The following is a 21,096-nucleotide window of genomic DNA, read 5'->3' as shown; positions in this document are numbered from 1 at the left end:
CTGACATTTTTCTACGAATTTAAAAAAAAAACATAATAAAAATGAACGTGGTTTATAAATCAAAACTTATGAAAAGAAGAGCATAAAAACTGCACAAGATATTGTTTGTGATATTTAATTATCATTACATTAATAAAACATTAGACGTTTCGGCCACAATCTGGCCATCTTCAGTAAATTCACAATATTCTTAAAACGAATTACATATAGCTAACATTAAATTCTGTCGTGTAATATAACTATGTATAAACGTGTTCTTTCATCATGTGAAGGTGCCTCGTACAAAAATGTTACAACGCCAATTATCATCTTACGAAATATGTAGAACAAGAATTTGCAGATTCTAATTTAACAAATTAACCTATCATTAATATCTTCTAGTCGAAATATATGAGAATAGAATCGTTACCTGTTTTACAGCAAAAAAATGATGAATCTCAAGTACATCCTTTACAAAGCTGGAAATTTGTCGTGACATTGTGTGTTATTATTTGTCATATCATATATGTTACACTATTTATATATATGTGTTTAGATTGTTCTAGAATTATTTATTAAGTGTGAGAGAGATCTTTCTTAAGAAAAGGCAGATAAACATCGGGCAAACCTTCAGTGTCACTTTGCTTATTGATACCACTTATTTGGCTTTTAATGTATATCATTTCAGAGATTCTTCTTTTCATTAATGATTGTTGTGTGTCTAAAATTCTGATGTTATCCCAATCCAATTCATGCATCTCATCTTCAACTGGTGACGCGAAATTTTATCCCATCCAAAATTTCAGGAAAAAAACATCTTTGACTTAATTCACACTCTGTGTGGAATGGTTATAATCTGTGAATGGTTATCCTCTTAAATTCATCTTTTCAATAATAAAAAATAGAATTGAAACTTTTTTAGAAAATAGATCTAATTTAAATAAAAATGGTGAGCATAATAATAATGAAAGCGATTCTAATTCTAATTTAAAGAAACAATTTTTCACAATACATATTTAAGTAAAGTATCGGAAAAGTTAAAAAAACTATCACATATTCAGGGCTTTAATATCACTTACAAACCTATAAACGAAATGAATAGATTTATAAAAACGGGAAAAGATCCTTTGCGTAAAGAGGACCATTGTGAAGTGGTTTATAAAATTAATTGTTTAAATTGTGAGTCTTCTTATGTTGGCCAAACAAAAAGGAAATTAAAAACTCGTATAAAAGAACATAGAGTTGACATAAGAAGATCCACTTCGGAGATGTCAGTGGTTTCGCGTCACCAGTTGAATGAGATGCATGAATTGGATTGGGATAATATCAGAATTTTAGATATAGAACAATCATTACCATAATGAAAAGAAGAATCTCTGAAATGATCTACATTAAAAACCAAATAAGTAGTATCAATAAGCAAAGTGACACTGAAGGTTTGCCCGATGTTTATCTGCCTTTTCTTAAAAAGGATCTCTCTTACACTTAATAAATAATTCTAGAACAATCTAAACTTTTGATACATATATATAAATAGTGTAACATATATGATATGACAAATAATAACACACAATGTCACGACAAATTTCCATCTTTTTAAAGAATGTACTTGAGATTCATCATTTTTTTACTGTAAAAGTAACGATTCTATTCTCATATATTTCGACCAGAAGATATTAATGATAGGTTAATTTGTTAAATTAGAATCTGGAAATTCTTGTTCTACATATTTCATAAGATGATAATTGGCATCGTAACATTTTTGTACGAGGCACCTTCACATGATGAAAGAACACGTTTATACATAATTATATTACACGATAGTTGAATTTAATGTTAGCTATATGTAATTCAGCGTTTTAAGAATATTGTAAATTTACTGAAGATGGCCAGATTGTGGCCGAAACATCTAATGTTTTATTGTAATTGTATAATGTAATAATAATTAAATATCACAAACAATATCTTGTACGGTGATTTTTATGCTCTTCTTTTCATAAGTTTAAAAAAAAAACGTTACCTTCCGATTATTAGGAGTCGAGATAACAATTTTTTTTTTCAAAAAATCACTTTAATTTTTAAAATTAAGAGTTCCGTCTGGCACCAATTTGTCAAGAAAGAATTGAATTTGCTGTTAAAAAATTCTCGAATTTGTTGTTGCCGAAAAAGTTTGTTTAATGCCATTGGAATGTTGAGGAATGCGAGCGAGGCAGTGCGCCTCGGCGGAATGAGGGAAGCCGGCGTGCAGTCGAATGGGGAAGATCGGGCAGCTCGATGATTCGCGCGTATTTCATTTTGTGTGTTAAAATCTGCTATTATAAATTTACATTTTCTCAGCAATAAATTAATGTGGAAATCATCATCACGTGGACTCAGCAATAAATTGACGTGGATTTTTTAAAAATCTGGGGTAACTCGACGAGATATAAACAAATAGCTTAACCAAATATTTCGCAATGTAATTGTAACCATGAAATTTTTAGTTTTTTGTTTTTTGAATTTTTATTTTTTCGATTTATTACTAAAAAATCATGTTTAAGTGCATGTCTGATTAACAAATTTAAGAATCATTAGCTATGTTTCTTTATTTAATTTGCTATAAAAAATGTCCAATTGGACAATTAAATATACGGAATTATCAATACAAAATTGTTTTTGTGAATTTAATTGCAGATGCAAATATGACATTTCTGAACAAATAATTAATAGTTCGTTAAATGTTAGTGTAACTGTTGAATATAGTTGCAAAATATATTTTTCATGTAGCACTAATTTACTTTTATATTTGCGAAAGTTAGTGTTATATTTTTAACAGTAATGCTAACATTTGGCAAATTACTTATTAATTATTTGTTTACATATGTCATATTTGCATCTGCAATTAAATTCACAAAAACAATTTTGTATTGATAATTTCGTACATTTAATTGTCCAATTGGACATTTTTTATAGCATATTAAATAAAGAAACATAGTTAATGACTCTTAGATTTGTTAATCAGACATGCATTCCATACTCAAACGTGATTTTTTAGTAATAAACTGAAAAAATAAGAATCCAAAAATAAAAAATTTTCTAAAAATTTCATGGTTACAAGATTTTTACATGGTTTCGAGATTTTTTTAAATAACAAATTCAATTCTTTCTTGACAAATTGATGCCAGACAAAACTCTTAATTTTAAAAATTAGAGTGATTAAAAAAAAATTGTTATCTCAGTTCCTAATAATCGGAAGGTAATCTTTTTTTTTGTAAATTCATAGAAAAATGTCAGATTTCGAATACTTTACATGGCTATTTAATATGATACATATTAACAAAATTATTTTATTTTTTTTACGGAAAAAGATACCCACTTTTTAAAGTCGTTTTATAATATTGTAGTTTAACTGTAAACAATCATTTTGTTATTAATGATAGTGTAACTCTTGAAGAAAAAAAAATCACCTCTATAGATAAATTGCTGTGTGACTACTCAAAGATGAAGAAATTAAGTTTTCCGAAGACAGGTTTTTAACGAACAAATGGCTTTTTGCAAAAACTAATGAAGATTTCAGGCTTGTTTAGGACTAGATTTATTCGTCATTATGAGGACTACATTTTACGAGAATTTCAAAGCTTTGCTTTTAAATCTTAATGAACAGAGAGCGAGTGAAAAAAATGCCTTTTTCAGTGTTTTTAATTTTTTTTCTAGTGAACTATTAGGCGTACAAATAAGTTTCCGCCGTTTGACAAAAGACGGCGCCACTAGCAAGCTTTGTTTAAAATTGTCTGATGTAAAACATTATATCGTAAGGTTGGACATCTATCAACAACATAACTTTGAAATACTAGCGATTTTATATCAGCATCATATATTTTTTTTTGTGCGAAAATGCTGAGTTTTGAACCGAATAAGCGTCATTTGCGGGAACTTTTGATTTACTTCTTTAATTTGAAGAAATCTGCAGCTGAGGCTCATCGATTGCTTGTAGAAGAATATGGTGAGGCTGCCTTAAGTGAGAGAAGTTGTGAATAGTTTCAAATTCATTTAAGAACGATGAATTTGACGTCGAAGACAAAGAACGTAGCGAAAGTGTACGAAGATGCGGAATTGGACGCATTATTGAATGAAGATTCGTGCCAAACGCAAAAAGAACTTGCACTTACATTTTGACTTACATCAATAAAACATTATGTATCGTTCTTTCACAATAAATGCTTAATTTTTGATTAAAAACGGCGGAAACTTATTTGTACACCTAATAGTAAATCAATTTTAATATTCCATGTTTCATTTTGTAGGTATTTCGAATACTTACTATTTTTTTATACCGAATTTTTTTCCATACAATCAATACCTTTCGTTTTATAAGCAAAAAACGTGCTTTTTGCAAATATTCAATTTTTTTTGCATACTTTCTTCACAAGTCTCGAGTCTCAAACATACACATTTCTTTTCTGATGACTTTTCAAGACTTTCGTGAAAAGAAATGCTGGTTTATAATTTTTTTCCGATAAAATTCTACTTCTACTGAACTGTTTTTGCTACTTGAGTTTATGAAGGAGGTAACGCGCATAAAAAAATCGTAAACAATTAACTATCTCATAAACGTTGTATTTTAACATGATTTATACTATTCTAGGTTAATGGGAGGGTACACTATTACTACAATTTATTAAAACTTATATGTTATTTAGAATGTCTCCCATCCCTTATCGATGCCTATGTCTACCGAGCGGCCGAGATTACCGAGAAAGCATTTTCGATCGCATGAAACAAGTGACTAGTGTGAGAAGTAGCTCGCTGTGTCGTTCACTCTCGGCGCGTCGCAGGCGAACACACGAACATGGATTTGTGCTTAAATGTGTGGCTACCGGTTTCGCCAGATCGCCGTTTGATTCTGTGTCGCCACCATCAACGCAGAGTTCTTGGCCGAGTAGTCAGGAGCCTTAAGACTTAAAACACCTAGATCCGGACTAACACACAAGAACTATCTTATAACTTACGTCTTAAAAGCACTTCATATTTATATATTTTTATAGACATATGTCACAAGATAGTTTTATGCGTTACTAAAGATATAAGATTTAAGTCATAAGACACTGTTTGAGATTATAAGTCAGCTTTCTGCTAAAGCTTAGTCGAATCTTATATTTAAGACCAGGTTATACAGTATTAAGATGTCGTGAATCAATTAAAAGGTTATATTAGTATCTTGAGACATTACTTAAGACGATCTTAAAATAAGAACCGATTGTAAATGTCGGCTATAGCTCCAGTAATATTTTTCATAATTTCTAACAAAAATAAAAACGTGTTCTGCATTTTTATTGTGAAAAAATCAAAAATAAAAAAAATGTAACCGTGTTAACTTCACGTTCTAGCATGGTACAGCTTCCTCTAAAGTACCAAATCTCATTGAATATTACATTTGTTGAATGTTCTCGTTAATTTTAAGCTAGATTCGTTATTATACGACATTTCAGGATAAAATTCTAATAATTAATCATTTTTATACAGTTTTGAATATTCGTACTCTACGAAAACGTATCATACTGATAATTTTTGGCATTTTTGACAATAGTTTGTTCCGTTATTTGATTCACTCATCCGTGTTAGATGGTTTGTTCCATTTGAGTTCTGCACTAGTTAATTGTTATCAAAAGTTATTCATTTTTACAAACATTTTTTGAACATTTTTTACTATTATCGCCCGCACGTTATTGAGTGGAAATGTGCTATGCTGATAATTTTTGATATTTTAGCGATAGTTCTGGCTTGTTCCGCTCGAATTCTACGCGAGTAGATCATTGTCAAAAGTGATCCGATTTATAATTATTTATTAAACAATTAATATACAGTACGAATGATCCAGTTGTATGTACTAAGGATTAAATTAAAATCGTGATTTCAAGAGACACGGTAGTGTCTTGCGCCAAGTGATAAACGCGCAGCGGGAGAAACGAGCGCAAGACTGCATCGTGTCTTTTACGCGAATCTGCGAGTTGCGAACGGTCAAGATTATTATATCTCAATAACAGCTAAACCAATCAAGTTCTACGTACACTCAATCGATAGCTTCCACTCGGGTTGTGTAATGAAAGTTTTATTTTTTTTCTACGTATCCTACGAACAAAAATATCGCGACGGAAAGTCCAAAAAGTATAAATTTTAAGATTCAGATATCATGATGCAAGTAGACAATGATAATACATTATCATCCCAGAATTTCGTCTCATTTTTGCCATTAGATGACATTTGACAGACCAAAAGTTTGTTTTTTTTTTTAGCTGAATTTAGCTGAATAATTGACTGCATTAGTTCAGATTAGAGTCCTAAATTTATAAGAGAAGCGCGACTGGTGTTCTGATTAATCATTATAATCACGTGATTAGCAGCCAGTGATGAACTTATTTCTGTGTAAAAATGGCTGCTTAATGAATGATTGGTTTTATAGTCCATCTTGCAAACGACGCCATTTTTACTTCTAGTTTTTTACTTCTTCTACTTTTTAGTACTTTTGTGATACTGACATTGGTCGCGTCTTCTCTGATAAATATAAGACGCTAGTTTAGACTAGTGCAGCTTAGAGTCCTATATTATCAGGGAAGCGCCAATGAGTTTCGCTTGCTGATTGGCTAATAGCGGCCACAAATCAACCGAGAAAATTGGATCTGCTATATACTCAAGTGATTCTACTTTTTCTTTTTAAAAAATAATAATCATTTTGAATTTCTTTTAGCTAATAAAACCATAAAAAATAGTAATATTTTTATTTTTTAATTAAATAAAAATGAAATCAAATGCTAAATTAAAAAAAAATATTAAATTCAAAAAAATTTTTATGGAAAAAACTTGGTGTTGCTAGACCAAGCTAATTTGCCAGCGGCACCAAGTTTTTTTCTATTAAAATTTTTTTTTAATTTAGTGTATTTTTTAAATTTAGTATTTGGATTTCATTTTTATTTAGCGCTTTTTTTTAATCTTTTTGTAAAAAATTATGTGTTTACAAATTACATCACTCTGAATATCAAAACAATTGCAGTATAAATCATCAATAAATAAATTTAATATTTTATTTATAAATTTAGTTTTACATATTGTGTAATATACTTTCACGTTTATCTTTAAGCATTGCAAGCGTCTCATCCACCATGATCATTATTTTTGCGAATTATAACCAGAATTCTATAGATATCATCCTTTGCACGATATATTTTTACCGAGTGTTATCTTGGTTGTAAAAGTTAAAATTAAGTTAAAATTTTATAAATATTTATAAAGCAGAACAATTCTTAAAAATAATTTATTTGCATAGATCTCGATTAACTGTTGGAATTTTGTTTTGAAACGACATATAATAAAGAATCTAGCTTAAAATTAACGGGAACATTTAACAGATGTAATATTCAATGATATTTGGTACTTTAGAGGAAGATGGGCCATGTTGGGACGTATAGTTACACGGTATTGTTTATTTTTTATTTTTTGTATTAAAAATGCAAAAACTTTTATTTTTATCAGGAACTGTGAAAAGTGCTATTGAAGTTATCATTGTTTTCTGAAATTAATAAACGCTAACTTTACACACACACGCACACGCACGCACGCACATCCGCACATCAGAATTTCCTAATTATATAATTATTATTACATTATTAAATTTTATTGTTTATATGTATTTCAAGGCCGGTATTTATAGTTGATTTTTATATTTGGGATGTCGTAAGTACTTAAGATGTTATAATTAGAGGACTGCATTATTTTAAAATCATCTTAAGATGTTACTTAAGATGATTTTAAAATAAGAACGGACTATGAATATCGCTCTATATATATATAAAATATTTCTTCCAATTTTATTTTACCTGTACCAAAAATAGATATTGAAGTTATTTATGTGTATATATACATATATATATATATATATATATATATATATATATATATATAAATATATATAATATAATATACACAATAATTTATGTGTATATAAATATATAAATATATATATATATAATATATTTATATATTTATATATTTATATACACACAAATTAAGTATATTGTAAATAAGTACTAAACTACATACTGTTTGACTAAACAAGTTTATCATTATAATTATACATCGTTAATAAATATGTTGAAAATATCAATAATAATCAACTTCAAACAAACAATAAACTAGGTGAAAAGTATTACTGGAACTATTGTTTTGAAAATTAATAAAACCTCATGCTAACTTCACAGACAGAAACTTTTGTTTGTGATATTTGTGTGGGCAGTTAAGGATGCATTGTCTGCTTTGATTCATAAGGATGATAAGATTAACCTTTCTTTTTATATAGCTGAAAATAAACAAGGAATAATCTATTTTTTTAATAAAAAAAAATCGATATTTCTATAGTTTTTAACTTATAAAAATTTTTACATTAGCTTATTAAAATAAGTATACAGTTATTATTATACTTTGTTAGTATTTTAATTTTAAATTTAACAAATTGATTTTTAGAGGTGGGAAACTTGCATTGCTGCTAGTATCAAAGTAAAACTACCGCAGGATCTTTGTGAACATTTTAGTATCTTTAAGGAGATGCTAGATTATCCACGTTTTTGGAATGAGTGGCTTACTGAAAGTCAACGAGAAACATTGTACAATCTTTTGCCTACTTTTCCAAAAGACTCCAATATAGAAGCACAAATGGAAAAATCGCTGCAAATGTTGTTCAATAGAGAAAACGACAGGTAGTAATTATTCAAGATTTTTCACAAAATGAGAATAATAGACTGAGTTCTGAAATTGATTTAATTAGAGCACTTTAAATAAAATGTATTATAGATTTGGTGTAACAGCATTGGACACATTTCACAATCATCTTTCTTCTGGTCACTATCGTCCCGATATTAAAAGAATACGTGGTTTGGTTCGTAAAGCGCAAAAAAAAAGATCATTGTTCGAAGAACGGAAACGGTCATATGAATTAGCAAATCAGTTGCTAAAATCGCGAGAAAGTTTGTTATCAAACGCATATAGGCAAGGTTTCAATCAACCAGTAAACCGCACAATGTCTAAATTTCATTGGCGCAAATCAAAACCAATAATGGGTGAGTGTGTTTGCTTTATATCTAATATTATTTGACTGTTTATGTTGCACACATACTTAGATCATGTGGCAAAAAAAATATATAATGACTGAATAGAATATTATTAATATGAAAATAAATAATAGTTGAAGAAAAGACTCAGTTGCGCTATTTGGACGAGCTAAATGCAGTTCGGACAGAACTTAGAACTAGCACGAGATTGTCTGCTGATACAACATCTGAAAACGAAGAAAATTATCCCCATTATCAAATGACTGGAGCTAAACAGAAGAGGAAACGACGTTTTACTATGAATCTTCAAGGATTATCAGTTAAAGGCCTACAGCTCAATCATGAAGACGATACAATTCGACCTGTATTTTCCACCTTGCAGCGAATGGAATACACTTCTAGTAGAGCATTGTTTGTACGTGAACAAACGGAAGAGACCTACCGAGCTATGTTAATTGCACATAAAAAACGACGTGCCCGTCGTGACGTATGTATAATACTTCATTATTTTGTTACAATTACTTATTTAAGCAATACTAACTGAACTATGTATATGTAGCTTCATCCAGAACTGAACACTCAAGGAATTGCACTTGCCGATCTCACACAAAGATCACAAATTGGTCAGAAGCAGAAACTTACAATTGGCAATTCTATGAAAGTTCCATCTGCTAAGAAGAAGATTAAATTGGAACAAAATTCGTTATGTCCGCCCGCACCAAAATTGACAAATTCCAATTCTGTGAAACATGAAAGTGATAACAGTGATTACTCCCATACAACGGACGATAATAGACAACCTAATATCGTAGACATAGATTACAATAAAATGACAATACCTATTAAATCGGAACCTATTGAGGCATATGAAGCACTTCAAGTAACCAAAAAGAAAATGTAATTATGTTATTAGCTGTACACGCATTAGATAAATATAAAATATTATAGGATTGCTTTTAATGCGTTTCTTGTGTATTTCTCATTTACAGTAGCCCAATAACTCAAAAGGGTATTAAACCAACAGTAGCCAATTTACCAGAGATAAAAAAAGAAGTTGAAGATATAGAATATGACAAAGTTAAAACCGAATTAAGTTTGGGCGTAAGCGAAGATGTGCTGGCTGAAACTGAAGAAGAAGAGGAAGATGAATCGAAAAAAGAGCTTGACTTAGACAGTATTGATATGATGCAATTACCAATCCAACTTGATGATGGAATTGATATACTCGATGATGTCAAGTAAGTTTACTATATTATATATGTATAGGATGTCTCAGAAATAAGATCGGAGCTGCATTGGGGGCGTAGAATGGGTCAAGGGGAACAAAAAAGTCTCATACTATTTTGAGATATTCGCTATAATTTTCAAATTATAAAAGGAAACGTATAAGCCAATGTGCGGTGAAACCGCGTCCCGCGAATTCGTAGAATGGCTCACATTCGACAGCGGCGGCAGCGATGAGAGGAGAAAGGATAGCGCTTCATCACCTGACAGTTTTATATAAGACTGCCTCGCCAGACTTATACGTTTCCTTTTTTAATTCGAAAACTACAGCGAATATTTCAAAATGGTATGAGACTTTTTTGTTCCCCTTGACCCATTCTACGCCGCCAATGCGGCTCCGATCTTATTTCTGAGACATCCTGTATAATAGACAATGATTGTAATAAATTAATAATTAGCTAATGATTCTAATCAAAACAATGATTCTAATCAGTTAATGATTAAAATGTTTAAATTAAATTAATATTATAGGTGCGAAGATGAAAGAGTTATATCAATACCAGAAACGAAAATGATTGTATCATCCAGTGAAGGCATAAATGTGAATAACGGGACGGAATTGATGCAAGAGACGCACACATGCTTTTTCTCTCTGCTGAGAGACGCTTTTACTTCTAAGGGAGAGTATCGAATGAGTGCGACAGAAATGAAGGACGCAATAATGCAGTGGCAAGGCAATCCTATTTCACCTTTAAATGACTGGTAATATCAAATAAGACTTCTTCGCAATGTGCATGATTGTAAGTAGCGTTTTTTAATAAATTCATGTTGCAGGTATTCTTTGGTACCTTCATGGTCTACTTTAGTACCATTAGCTCTCGGATTTCTTGCTGGCGAATTAATGTATTCTCAAGATTTAGATCAGCGACAAGAACAAGATCAGGAACTCGTACCTTATCTAGAAAATAAAGGTCAAGGCATATACGCATGGATTGGTGCTGGGAGAGACTCTGATGCCCGATTACAGGACTTGTGTACAAAATTTCTTATGTATAAGTAAGAATTGTGACAAGCATTAATTTTTTGAATCTTCAATATTATAAGTTATATTATATTTGAATTAAATATGTGCATTTTTTTTATTCAATCAACTTGCTCATTTGCTCTTATATTTGCATATCTCCTTAAATTCTCTTGATTATTTTTTGCAAATCGTGAGTTAAATAGCATTATTAATAGAAAAATATTTAATAATTATACTTTTATAATACTTTTATAATTATAATTTTAGAGATATGTTGACACCACCATATACTCAAACTAATACTGTGACATCTACAAAATCGCAGCATTCTCAACTATCTTCTAATAATAACAATATGAGCAATAACGCAATCGTTACAAGTGGAATTCTGCAAAGTGGTAGAAGCGGAAGTCCCGCACTGGAATCTACCAATATGGATGCTAGTGCCACTGGATCTGACTGGGAACCACCTCGGCCGTTATTTCCTACAGAATGGAAAGTCCGTCCATCTACAATAGAGGAACGTGAGGAATTCCGAAGACAGGAGCGTATGCGTTACACTGCACCTCATAAGGCATTTACTTATCGCATGCACGGTTATGCATCTGTAGTAGGTCCTGTCAAAGGAATTTATCAGCATAATGTTGGTATGTTCAATTCATTTCGTAATACGAGTGCTAAATTCGAATATTTCCAAAAGCTTATTATAAATCATGTTGTGACAAATATTAATACGCACTAACATGTACGAGCATATATAAGCAATTGCAAAACGTATCCTACTGAGATTGTGTACAAAATACAATATAGTACAAAACAATACGTATAGTATAAATGCACAAGTAAATGCTATTAAAACTAAAACATTTTACAATTTGAATTTGAAATAAGACTCAAGACAAAATAATAAATCTAATTAAGTATGAAGAATTCCTATTTTCGACCAAAACAAATCTTAAATGTTTTAATGATTTTACTATGAATTTGTATACATTTCCGATTTTACAAACAGCGCACCGAATTGTTTCTCTAGAATTGGAAACGCATTCATGTACAGAACCAGAATAGTCAATCACATACCGAATTATATAAGCAATTTAATAATTTTTGATGCTAACAAACAGTTTAGTAAGTCTATTTTTACTAGATGCTTGTTAGCATCAGAAATTATTTCGAAAATTATTAAATTGCTTGTATAAGTGATATATTATTTAGTAAATAAAGCATTTAAGATCTGCTTCAACTAAAAATAGGAATTCTCACTCTTCATGCTTAATTAGATTTAAAATATTTTGATTTATATTATACATTATGTTATTGTGAAAAAATTTCTATACTTAATTAGTAATTAATAATAACTCAAATCTATTATAATAAATAAAAAAATTATTTTTTCTTAATTAAAAAATATAATTTTGTGTAAAAATATTCTCAATTCAGAAAAAATATTTATTTAAATTAATATTTTCTAAATAAAGATAATCTCGATAATAATAAACAATAAATAACAAGAAAGGGCTACAAGCCAAAGTTTTATGTATTTCAAATTCTTAGACGTTACGATATCTTATTATTAAGTCACCCTCAATGCGTGCGTGCGTGCGTGCGTGCGTGCGTGCGTGCGTGCGTGCGTGCGTGCGTGCGTGCGTGCGTGCGTGCGTGCGGGCGGGCGGGCGGACGGGCGGGCGGGCGGGCGGGCGGGCGGGCGGGCGGGCGGGCGGGCGTGCGTGCGTGCGTGCGTGCGTGCGTGCGTGCGTGCGTTTAATTTATTAATGTATACGCACAATAATGCAAATTTGACAAAATTAATAAAACGGTTAAATACAATTTATGTAATTTATAATTACGCAAAAAGTTGGTAGTATTTCTTCATATCTATTATCTTCCGCAACACTGCAATGTTTTTCATCTGGTAATATTATCGCGGTTATATTCTTCCATTATATCAGTCGCAATAAATCCATAATAACGATAAAAGTATTGAACATAATGAGTCATTGAATAAAAATGTACCACCACACATTCTCAACTGCGATTGGTAAACTAGGAGATAATCAATTCAGTCAGAAATTGCTTGTATTGATTATTCAAGCAATTTCTGACTGAATTGATTTCAATTTTTATCTCTGATCGCATTTGCTTCTTGTGAATTAAATTGACTCATTGTTTCAATTACTGATTATATTGCGGAAGATAATAGATATGAAGAAATACTACCACTTTTTTCTATAAATTGTACTGTAAATTGTATAAATTGCATTTAACCGTTTTATTAATTTTGTCAAATTTGCGTTTAATTTCTTTACACACACACACACACACATACACACACACACACACGCACGCACAAACGCGCGCGCGCGCACACGCACGCATTGAGAGGTGACCTAATAATAAGGCCGAAACGTATGTTCTAAGAATTGGAAATATATAAAAATCTGGCTTGTAGCTCTTTGTTATTTATTGTTTAATACTTTCTATTAATTAAGAATATTTTTATATAAAATTGTATAAATCAGTATTTACATTTCTTTTTAATAGAGAAATATTTCATGAACTTTTTTAATCATTACAGAATATTATTACAGAGAAATAAGATTAATTATATTAATTATATTAAGCTTCAGGACAAGCTAAAGCACGAGGACATTCGTTGTTGGTGCCGGATCGTCCAAACTTTGTAACAATTTTAGCATTAGTTAGAGATGCTACTGCTCGACTTCCGAATGGTGAAGGGACTCGAGCTGATATTTGTCAATTACTAAAAGATTCGCAATATATCATAGAACAAGATAATGACGAAAAGGAGGGATATCTCCATTCTGTAGTATCAGGAGCCCTTGATAGGTTACATTACGAGGCAGATCCCTGTGTTAGATATTATCCTCGTCGGAAAGAATGGCTTTATCTTCATCGAGGACGATCTGAATCTGAATTTGGTTTGTTCTTATTTATTATCTCATTAATTTTATACATTATTGTATTTTTACATTATTTATTATTGCAACTCAAAATTTCTGAAACATTCGCAATTCTAATTTGCTTATGTGATTGTGTGAAGATATTTTGTATTTTTTATAGAAATGGTTCATCAACAATTACAAGGTATTGCGAAAAATAAGAAAAGTGTTGGTAATACATCACGAAATAAAGTAGTACAACCAATTCTCAAATCAGCCAATATAAATAAGGAACACTCTTCAAATACTAAGGAAATTATTGTCAAAAAAGAAAGGCGAATAACAACTATACCTACGCAACCTATTATTCCCAAGTGAGAATGTCATATTTATTTGAAAACTAATAATATTTGAAAAAAATAAATGTCTGTATTTAATTTTCATTACTTACAGGAAAGAGCAGCATAAAACCGAAGAGAAAAGTGTGCCTAACAATCCTGTCTGTACTGAACATTCCGTTAATACTATTAATACTAATGTAGAAATACCAGTTAACGCAATAACATCAGCAATTTCTACCGTTGAAACTCCTGTTTCTGTTGCATCGATTGTAACTTCTTCAGCTACTATCACAAATGTAGTAAGCACAGAACGAGATAACATTGCGATAGACACGAAATCACAACTTGCTCCAATAACGATGGTAAAAAAGGCATCTACTATTGGAGGAAAATCAATTGCTGTACTCAAAACAAATGCTGCTCAAAGTCTATTACAATCGAATCAACATAATTATTCACATCACCAAATTCAAGTATCAACATCTGCTGGTCTGCAAACTATTCGTCTGTCTGGACACTCTGTGTTACAATCTGCACAGCAATCTGCTTCAACTAGTAATAATTCTAACGTAGTAAACGGAACTACTACAAATTTAACGACGATATTACCATCTACAAAAGCGCAAAATCAGCAGCAACAGCAATCAACTATAGTAACAAATCAAGCAGGGAAAAGTATTTTACAAGCTACTAATATAAAACAACAACAATCACAACAGCAACAACAACAACATGTACTACCAGGCAAAACTCTTTTGGCATCACAAATTAAATTGGTTAGTTCGAGTCAAATTAAATCATTACTCACGAGCCATGGTCTTCAAGGTCAAACTATATTTATCAAACAATCCTCACCGTCGAATACTCAATCTCAACAGCAACAATTACAGCAACAACAACAGCTGAAGGTATCTTTGCAAACAATTTATGATATTTATTATTTGCTTTTATTTAAATTTTATTCTGATCTCAGCAACAACAACTCCAACAACGAGTCACAGCTAATCAACAGCAACCAATACAACAAACTCCAGGAATGCAACGCATAATTGCACAAATCGGAGGAAAACCAATTGCTGTGCAAATACAACAATCACCTCATCATCAGCAACAGCAACAGCAACAGCAACAACAAAAGATACTTGCAAAAGTTTTAACAAATAATAGTGGGGGACAAATAATCTCTGTTGAAAGTCTATTAGCACAAAAAGGATTGAAATTGGCTACTACTACTACTACTGGTCATACTAATCAACTTAATAGGCAGAGCAAGCAGGTCATACAGGCTCAATACCAAGTAAGTATACTTTACATAATAGGTTTATATATATATATATATATATATATATATATATATATATATATATATGAGGCATTCTTCATGAAGTGGACCCCCCCTGCCCAGAATAGTTTTGAAAAAAATGAGGTCTGCGACGGCTCAAATTAAAACTTGTGACATACACTTTCAAAAGCCGTTTGGCTTTTTTTTAAATTTAAAATAGCGTATCCAAGATGGCAGCCGATTTCACAATAGTCTTAACAAAATTCAACTAATTTGCCAACCATCTACTCAGCAATGCATTACCGTGGAAAATAATCCAATCTGATGTTATCACGTTTGAGTAGAATAACCACCAGATAAACGTAGATTTGGCCTTGACTCCCTTTTCAAGATGAAATGGGGAAATTTTTGTTTTTTTTTTAACGTAATTTCCTATTTTTATCCTTAGAAATGAGATGAGCGAAAAATTTTACGTTTAAAACTGTAGTTTAGTCATCAATCTTAGCAACTTAGAAGTCAACCTAAGGTTAAATCTTATTTTACGTTCATAATTCGATTGGAAAACGGAGTGCATCTTGTGATTAAAAGCCCCAGTGGCAAAAAACTTTTCATGAATCAATTCTCATATATTTTTGGCTCCTGAAAATAAATATCACCACAAAATTTGACGGTCGGACGTATTTTCTTCGTCATTTTGAAAAATCTACCAAAAATCTCTTTTTTAATGAAAATATTATCTCTGTAAATATTAATTTTTGAAAATAAAGTTTGAAACAAAAAATAAAGCTCTTTATATTCTCTACAAACAAAGTTATATACATAATTTTTATAATACGAACGGTATACGAGTAATTTTACTTTCCCGTATACACAGAATCAGCTGTGCTATATACTCTGCCACAAAGGATTCCGTACGTTTCTTGATTCTCGGTCAAATCTTTTCATATTTTGAGAAATTGTAGTTTCAGGTGTCTTGATTAAAAGTGTCAAATGGGCGCGACCTCCTAAAATTAACACTTTTATATAATAATAATAGAAAGCTTTATTTTTGTTTCAGATTTTATTTTCAAAAATTAATATTTACAGAGATTTTCATTAAAAAAGAGATTTTTGATAGACTTTTCAAAATGACGGAAAAAATATGTCCGACCGTCAAATTTTGTGGTGATATTCATTTTCAAAAGGCAAAAATATGTGAGAATTGATTCATGAAAAGTTTTTTTGCCTTTCATTACAAGATGCATCTCATTTTTCAATCGAATTACGAACGTAAAATAAGATTTAACCTTAGGTTGACTTCTAAATCGCTAAGACCGATGACCAAACTATAATTTCGAACGTAAAATTTGTCGCTCATCTCATTTCTAGAGATAAAAATAGGAATTACGTTAAAAAAATAAAAATTTTCCCATTTGAAAACGGAGTCAAGGTCAAATCTACATTTACCTGGTGATTACTACTCAAATGTGATAACATCATGTGTGCGTGTGCGTGTGCGTGTGTGTACGATTGAGAACGAAACTTTTTGATAATAACAGGATTACTTGTATATTTGTATATACAAGTACTGAAAATATAATATTAATAAAATGATAATATTAAAAATAATCTTGAAAGAATACTACATATAATTAGATTGACATATAATAAAATAAAATTTTTACCATACTTTTAATTTTTAAACAAAATCCCTTATTAATGTACAAAACATATTTGTATATAACAAAAAACAATTATCGAAAATTCCTTTTCATTCTTAAGAACATTAAGTTAAATATGTCATCAAGAAATAGAATTATAATACATTTATTGATTAAGGTGGTTCTTTTGTAAATCGAGTTATCATAGAAATATCTAATTTGTTTATATAATGAAGTTGAAGTACCGAAATTGCCGTGTACAAAATTCTAGATAAGTAGGTTAACAATGAAATAAGAGAGAAAAAAAATGTTAAAAATGTAACTTTTCTATAACTTTGTAACAGATAAGACTCGTAGATATTTCTTTGACTAACACAAATCTTACTATAGACTTTTCTCAAAAACGAGATCATAATAGTTAAAAAATAAATTTTAATGGTTACAAAAAAGTAATAGGTCAACAGCCATTCTGGAAAAATATTTACGTGCATAAACTTGCATATAAATTTAACCTGAAAAAGTAAATATAATCTCATCTTGTTTTTATTCGATGAAGATGCAGCTCTTGATTTATTATCGTATATTCTATATTATTTCATTAAGAGATTATTCTAGTCTAGAATCCGAATTTTTATTTTTGCGAATTTTTTAAAAATATAGTGTAAAGTTTTTTGAGACAGGGTTTTTTCCTATATATTTATACATGTTTGAAGTATGTTTCAGAATTTTTTTATTAAAAAATAATTATACGTATGCGCTGTATAAAACATTAAACAAAGTGATGAAAAAAAAAATAAGTCGTGGCTGGCACGATTTCATCTGAAACAAGAAACCAAAGAGATTCTTAATTAATATGAATTTGGTTATAACAGATACCAAAACGAAAAAATATTGAAAATTTTAAAAATGATCATGTCAAAAATTAAGTTTCGATTTTTGCCATTTTTTTCATCCAAATGATAAAAATTACAAAAAAGTATATTTCGACTTGACCGTGGTAGAGATTATAGTTATATCGGGCATGTGCTGAAGATATGTGCACATGCCCGACTCGATTCAGTTTGGTTTTTCGAGATATTATGGCAGCCTATTTGAAAAACATGGTTTCGAAAAAAATCCGTTTAAAGTTTTTCGTACTGATTACATAGAGACAATTTTACTTACGATCAATCAGCTACTCCGTGGCCATAGAACAAACTTTCCTTTTCCTCGTAAAAATGTTGCGGAAGTCTTTTTTCCTCCCTGCTTTTTTTTCTCTAGCGAAATCAGTACAGCGCCGCTCCGAGCGAGTGACACGAGCTTCGTTCCGGGAGTTTGCGTACATCTTCGCTTGCTGACCAATAACCATTCCCATTGCATTCATAATTTAAAATTGATATATATATGAATTCGATTTTTCTCATCCATTTTTAATATTTTGCATGTAAATAAATAATTTGCGTTCGCTCGTCTCAACGTCCAAAAACTGCACTAAGCCGAGAAAACAAATGTTCCTTTACAAGAAGATCAAATTTGATCGTTAGGTAAACCCTCCCCCCACTTTAGAAGGATCCCACTCCAAATGTACATGTAATATACACGACCTTCTAAGAATAACAATTTTCCGAAATAGAAATGTTGATTAACGATGCTTTATTGTGCGCGTGGCACATGATACGTGCGAGCGTCGAAAATGAGCTGCTCCCTATCAAATGCTATAACTTTGTTAATTTTGCGAGCTAATTCCTTTTGTAGACATATTTTCATATGCCAAATATTTACGAAATATGAAAAAAAAATCGATTTTTTATCCCGTTAGACTAGAATATCTCCTTAAGATATATACATAGTTTTAATATTTTATTCAAATTTTGCAAGTATTTATAATTTTGGGTAAGTCCTGATAGGCACCCCAAATTTTCGGCACTTTATCAAAAAAACCACCTTTAACTCACCTTAGTTAAAATAAGATAGTATGGAAAGATTTTCCTTTTTTTAATAATATTAGGATATGTTCAGAAATGTCACTCAAGCGCCGTCGTATATCGTTTTCTTTGTTCACCGAAGCGGTCATTGAACTGTGATGATCAAAAAATTGAAGTTTTTTTTTAGGGATATGTTTTTTAGTAAATGTAATAAAAGCAATGTATTGAAAGCAATCTTAAATATTTATAAAAGTATAAGTTAGGTGTACAAATAAGTTTCCGCTGTTTTTAATCAAAAATTAAGCATTTATTGTGAAAGATACATAATGTTTTATTGAAAGTATTGTCGCTAGCCACTACTTTTTCCCATATTTCTAGCATATGGATACCGCGTTGGAAGAACGCTTCATCTTTTGAGGCTATCCAATTATCGATCCAATTTTTGATATCTTCATATGATGTGAAGGACAGGCCATGCGCCATCGATCGAAATAGATGGTAATCGGAAGGAGCAATGTCTGGTGAATACGGCGGGTGGGGTAGAACTTCCCAATTGAGTGTTTCCATAGGTTTTGACCGGCGGCGTAACATGTGGTCGAGCATTATCATGCAGGAGAATAATTTTGTCATGCCTGGAGTAGTAATGGTCGCGTTTTTCCTTGAGTGCTCGGCTCAATCTCATCAATCTGATGATCCCACCAAATATACAACATGAGTTTTTTTCCATGAATATTCGGCTTGGCTGTCGATGTTGAAGCATGGCCAGGTGATCCCCATGATTTCCTCTTCTTTGAGTTATCGTAATGGATCCATTTTTCATCACCAGTGACTATACGATGTAAAAAAACCCTTTCGTTTATGCCTGACAAGCAGCATTTCACATATGGAAAATCGGCGTTCAACGTTTCTCGGCTTCAGTTCATATGAAACCCAATTACTTTTGAATCATTCCCAATGATTTCAAACGATGTGAAATTGCTTGTTGAGTCGCTCCTAATGTAAGTGCAAGTTCTTTTTGCGTTTGACGAATCTTCATTCAATAATGCTTCCAATTCCGCGTCTTCGTATACTTTCGGCCTTTCGCTACGTTCTTTGTCTTCGACGTCAAATTCATCGTTCTTAAATTTTTGAAACCATTCACGACAACTTTTCTCTTAAGGCAGCCTCACCATATGCTTCTACAAGCAATCGATGAGCCTCAGCTACAGATTTCTTCAAATTAAAGAAGTAAATCAAAAGTTCCCGCAAATGATTCGGCTCAAAACTCGGCATTTTCGCACAAAAAAAAAATATATGATGCTGATATGAAATCGCTAGTATTTCAAGGTTATGTTGTTGATAGATGTCCAACCTTACGATGTAATGTTTTACATCAGGCAATTTTAACCATAACTTGCTAGTGGCGCCGTCTTTTGTCAAACGGCGAAACTTATTTGTACATCTAATATATATATATATATATATATATATAAACTCTTAATAAATGGTTGGTTTTTAGCACTCTTGTGTTAAATGTTGTCTGTGATGTTATATATTATGTTGAATGTAATGTTATAAAAAACATTTTCCTAATAAAGCATAAGTTTTTAACACAATAGCAATAATAAAATGCATTGTTTAAAATGTAAATGCAATATATCTTCAATTTATAGCCATTTATGCATATTAAGAAAACATCTTCAAATTACTAAATAACTAAATTTTTTAGACAGCCGACATTTGAAC

General features: G+C 31.0%; 1 protein-coding gene and 1 long non-coding RNA gene across 2 annotated transcripts in view; one reads left to right on the top strand and one right to left on the bottom strand.

The window, feature by feature from the left end:
* NFRKB (nuclear factor related to kappaB binding protein) overlaps nt 1-21,096 on the top strand; it is a 47,862-nt gene that overhangs the window by 23,153 nt on the left and 3,613 nt on the right. The window contains exons 4-15 of the mRNA XM_087411726.1: nt 8,473-8,705; nt 8,800-9,065; nt 9,191-9,543; nt 9,616-9,953; nt 10,046-10,294; nt 10,812-11,042; nt 11,115-11,336; nt 11,572-11,951; nt 13,926-14,243; nt 14,386-14,578; nt 14,658-15,453; nt 15,519-15,842. Of these exons, the coding sequence (XP_087267852.1) occupies nt 8,473-8,705; nt 8,800-9,065; nt 9,191-9,543; nt 9,616-9,953; nt 10,046-10,294; nt 10,812-11,042; nt 11,115-11,336; nt 11,572-11,951; nt 13,926-14,243; nt 14,386-14,578; nt 14,658-15,453; nt 15,519-15,842 (3,903 nt within the window). The remainder of the gene's footprint in view (nt 1-8,472; nt 8,706-8,799; nt 9,066-9,190; nt 9,544-9,615; nt 9,954-10,045; nt 10,295-10,811; nt 11,043-11,114; nt 11,337-11,571; nt 11,952-13,925; nt 14,244-14,385; nt 14,579-14,657; nt 15,454-15,518; nt 15,843-21,096) is intronic.
* LOC147910762 (uncharacterized) lies at nt 18,181-20,716 on the bottom strand. Its single transcript, XR_015546126.1, has 2 exons — nt 18,632-20,716; nt 18,181-18,286 (listed from the first exon to the last, which is right to left on the bottom strand). It is a non-coding gene; the product is annotated as an uncharacterized LOC147910762 (long non-coding RNA).

This window comes from Acromyrmex echinatior, chromosome 1 (assembly GCF_024713525.1).
Source record: "Acromyrmex echinatior isolate Ae372 chromosome 1, ASM2471352v2, whole genome shotgun sequence".
In the NCBI taxonomy this organism is placed as follows: Eukaryota; Metazoa; Arthropoda; class Insecta; order Hymenoptera; family Formicidae; genus Acromyrmex; species Acromyrmex echinatior.
The sequence above is the reverse complement of the archived record's forward strand: the minus strand, read 5'-3'. Positions and strand labels throughout refer to the sequence as shown.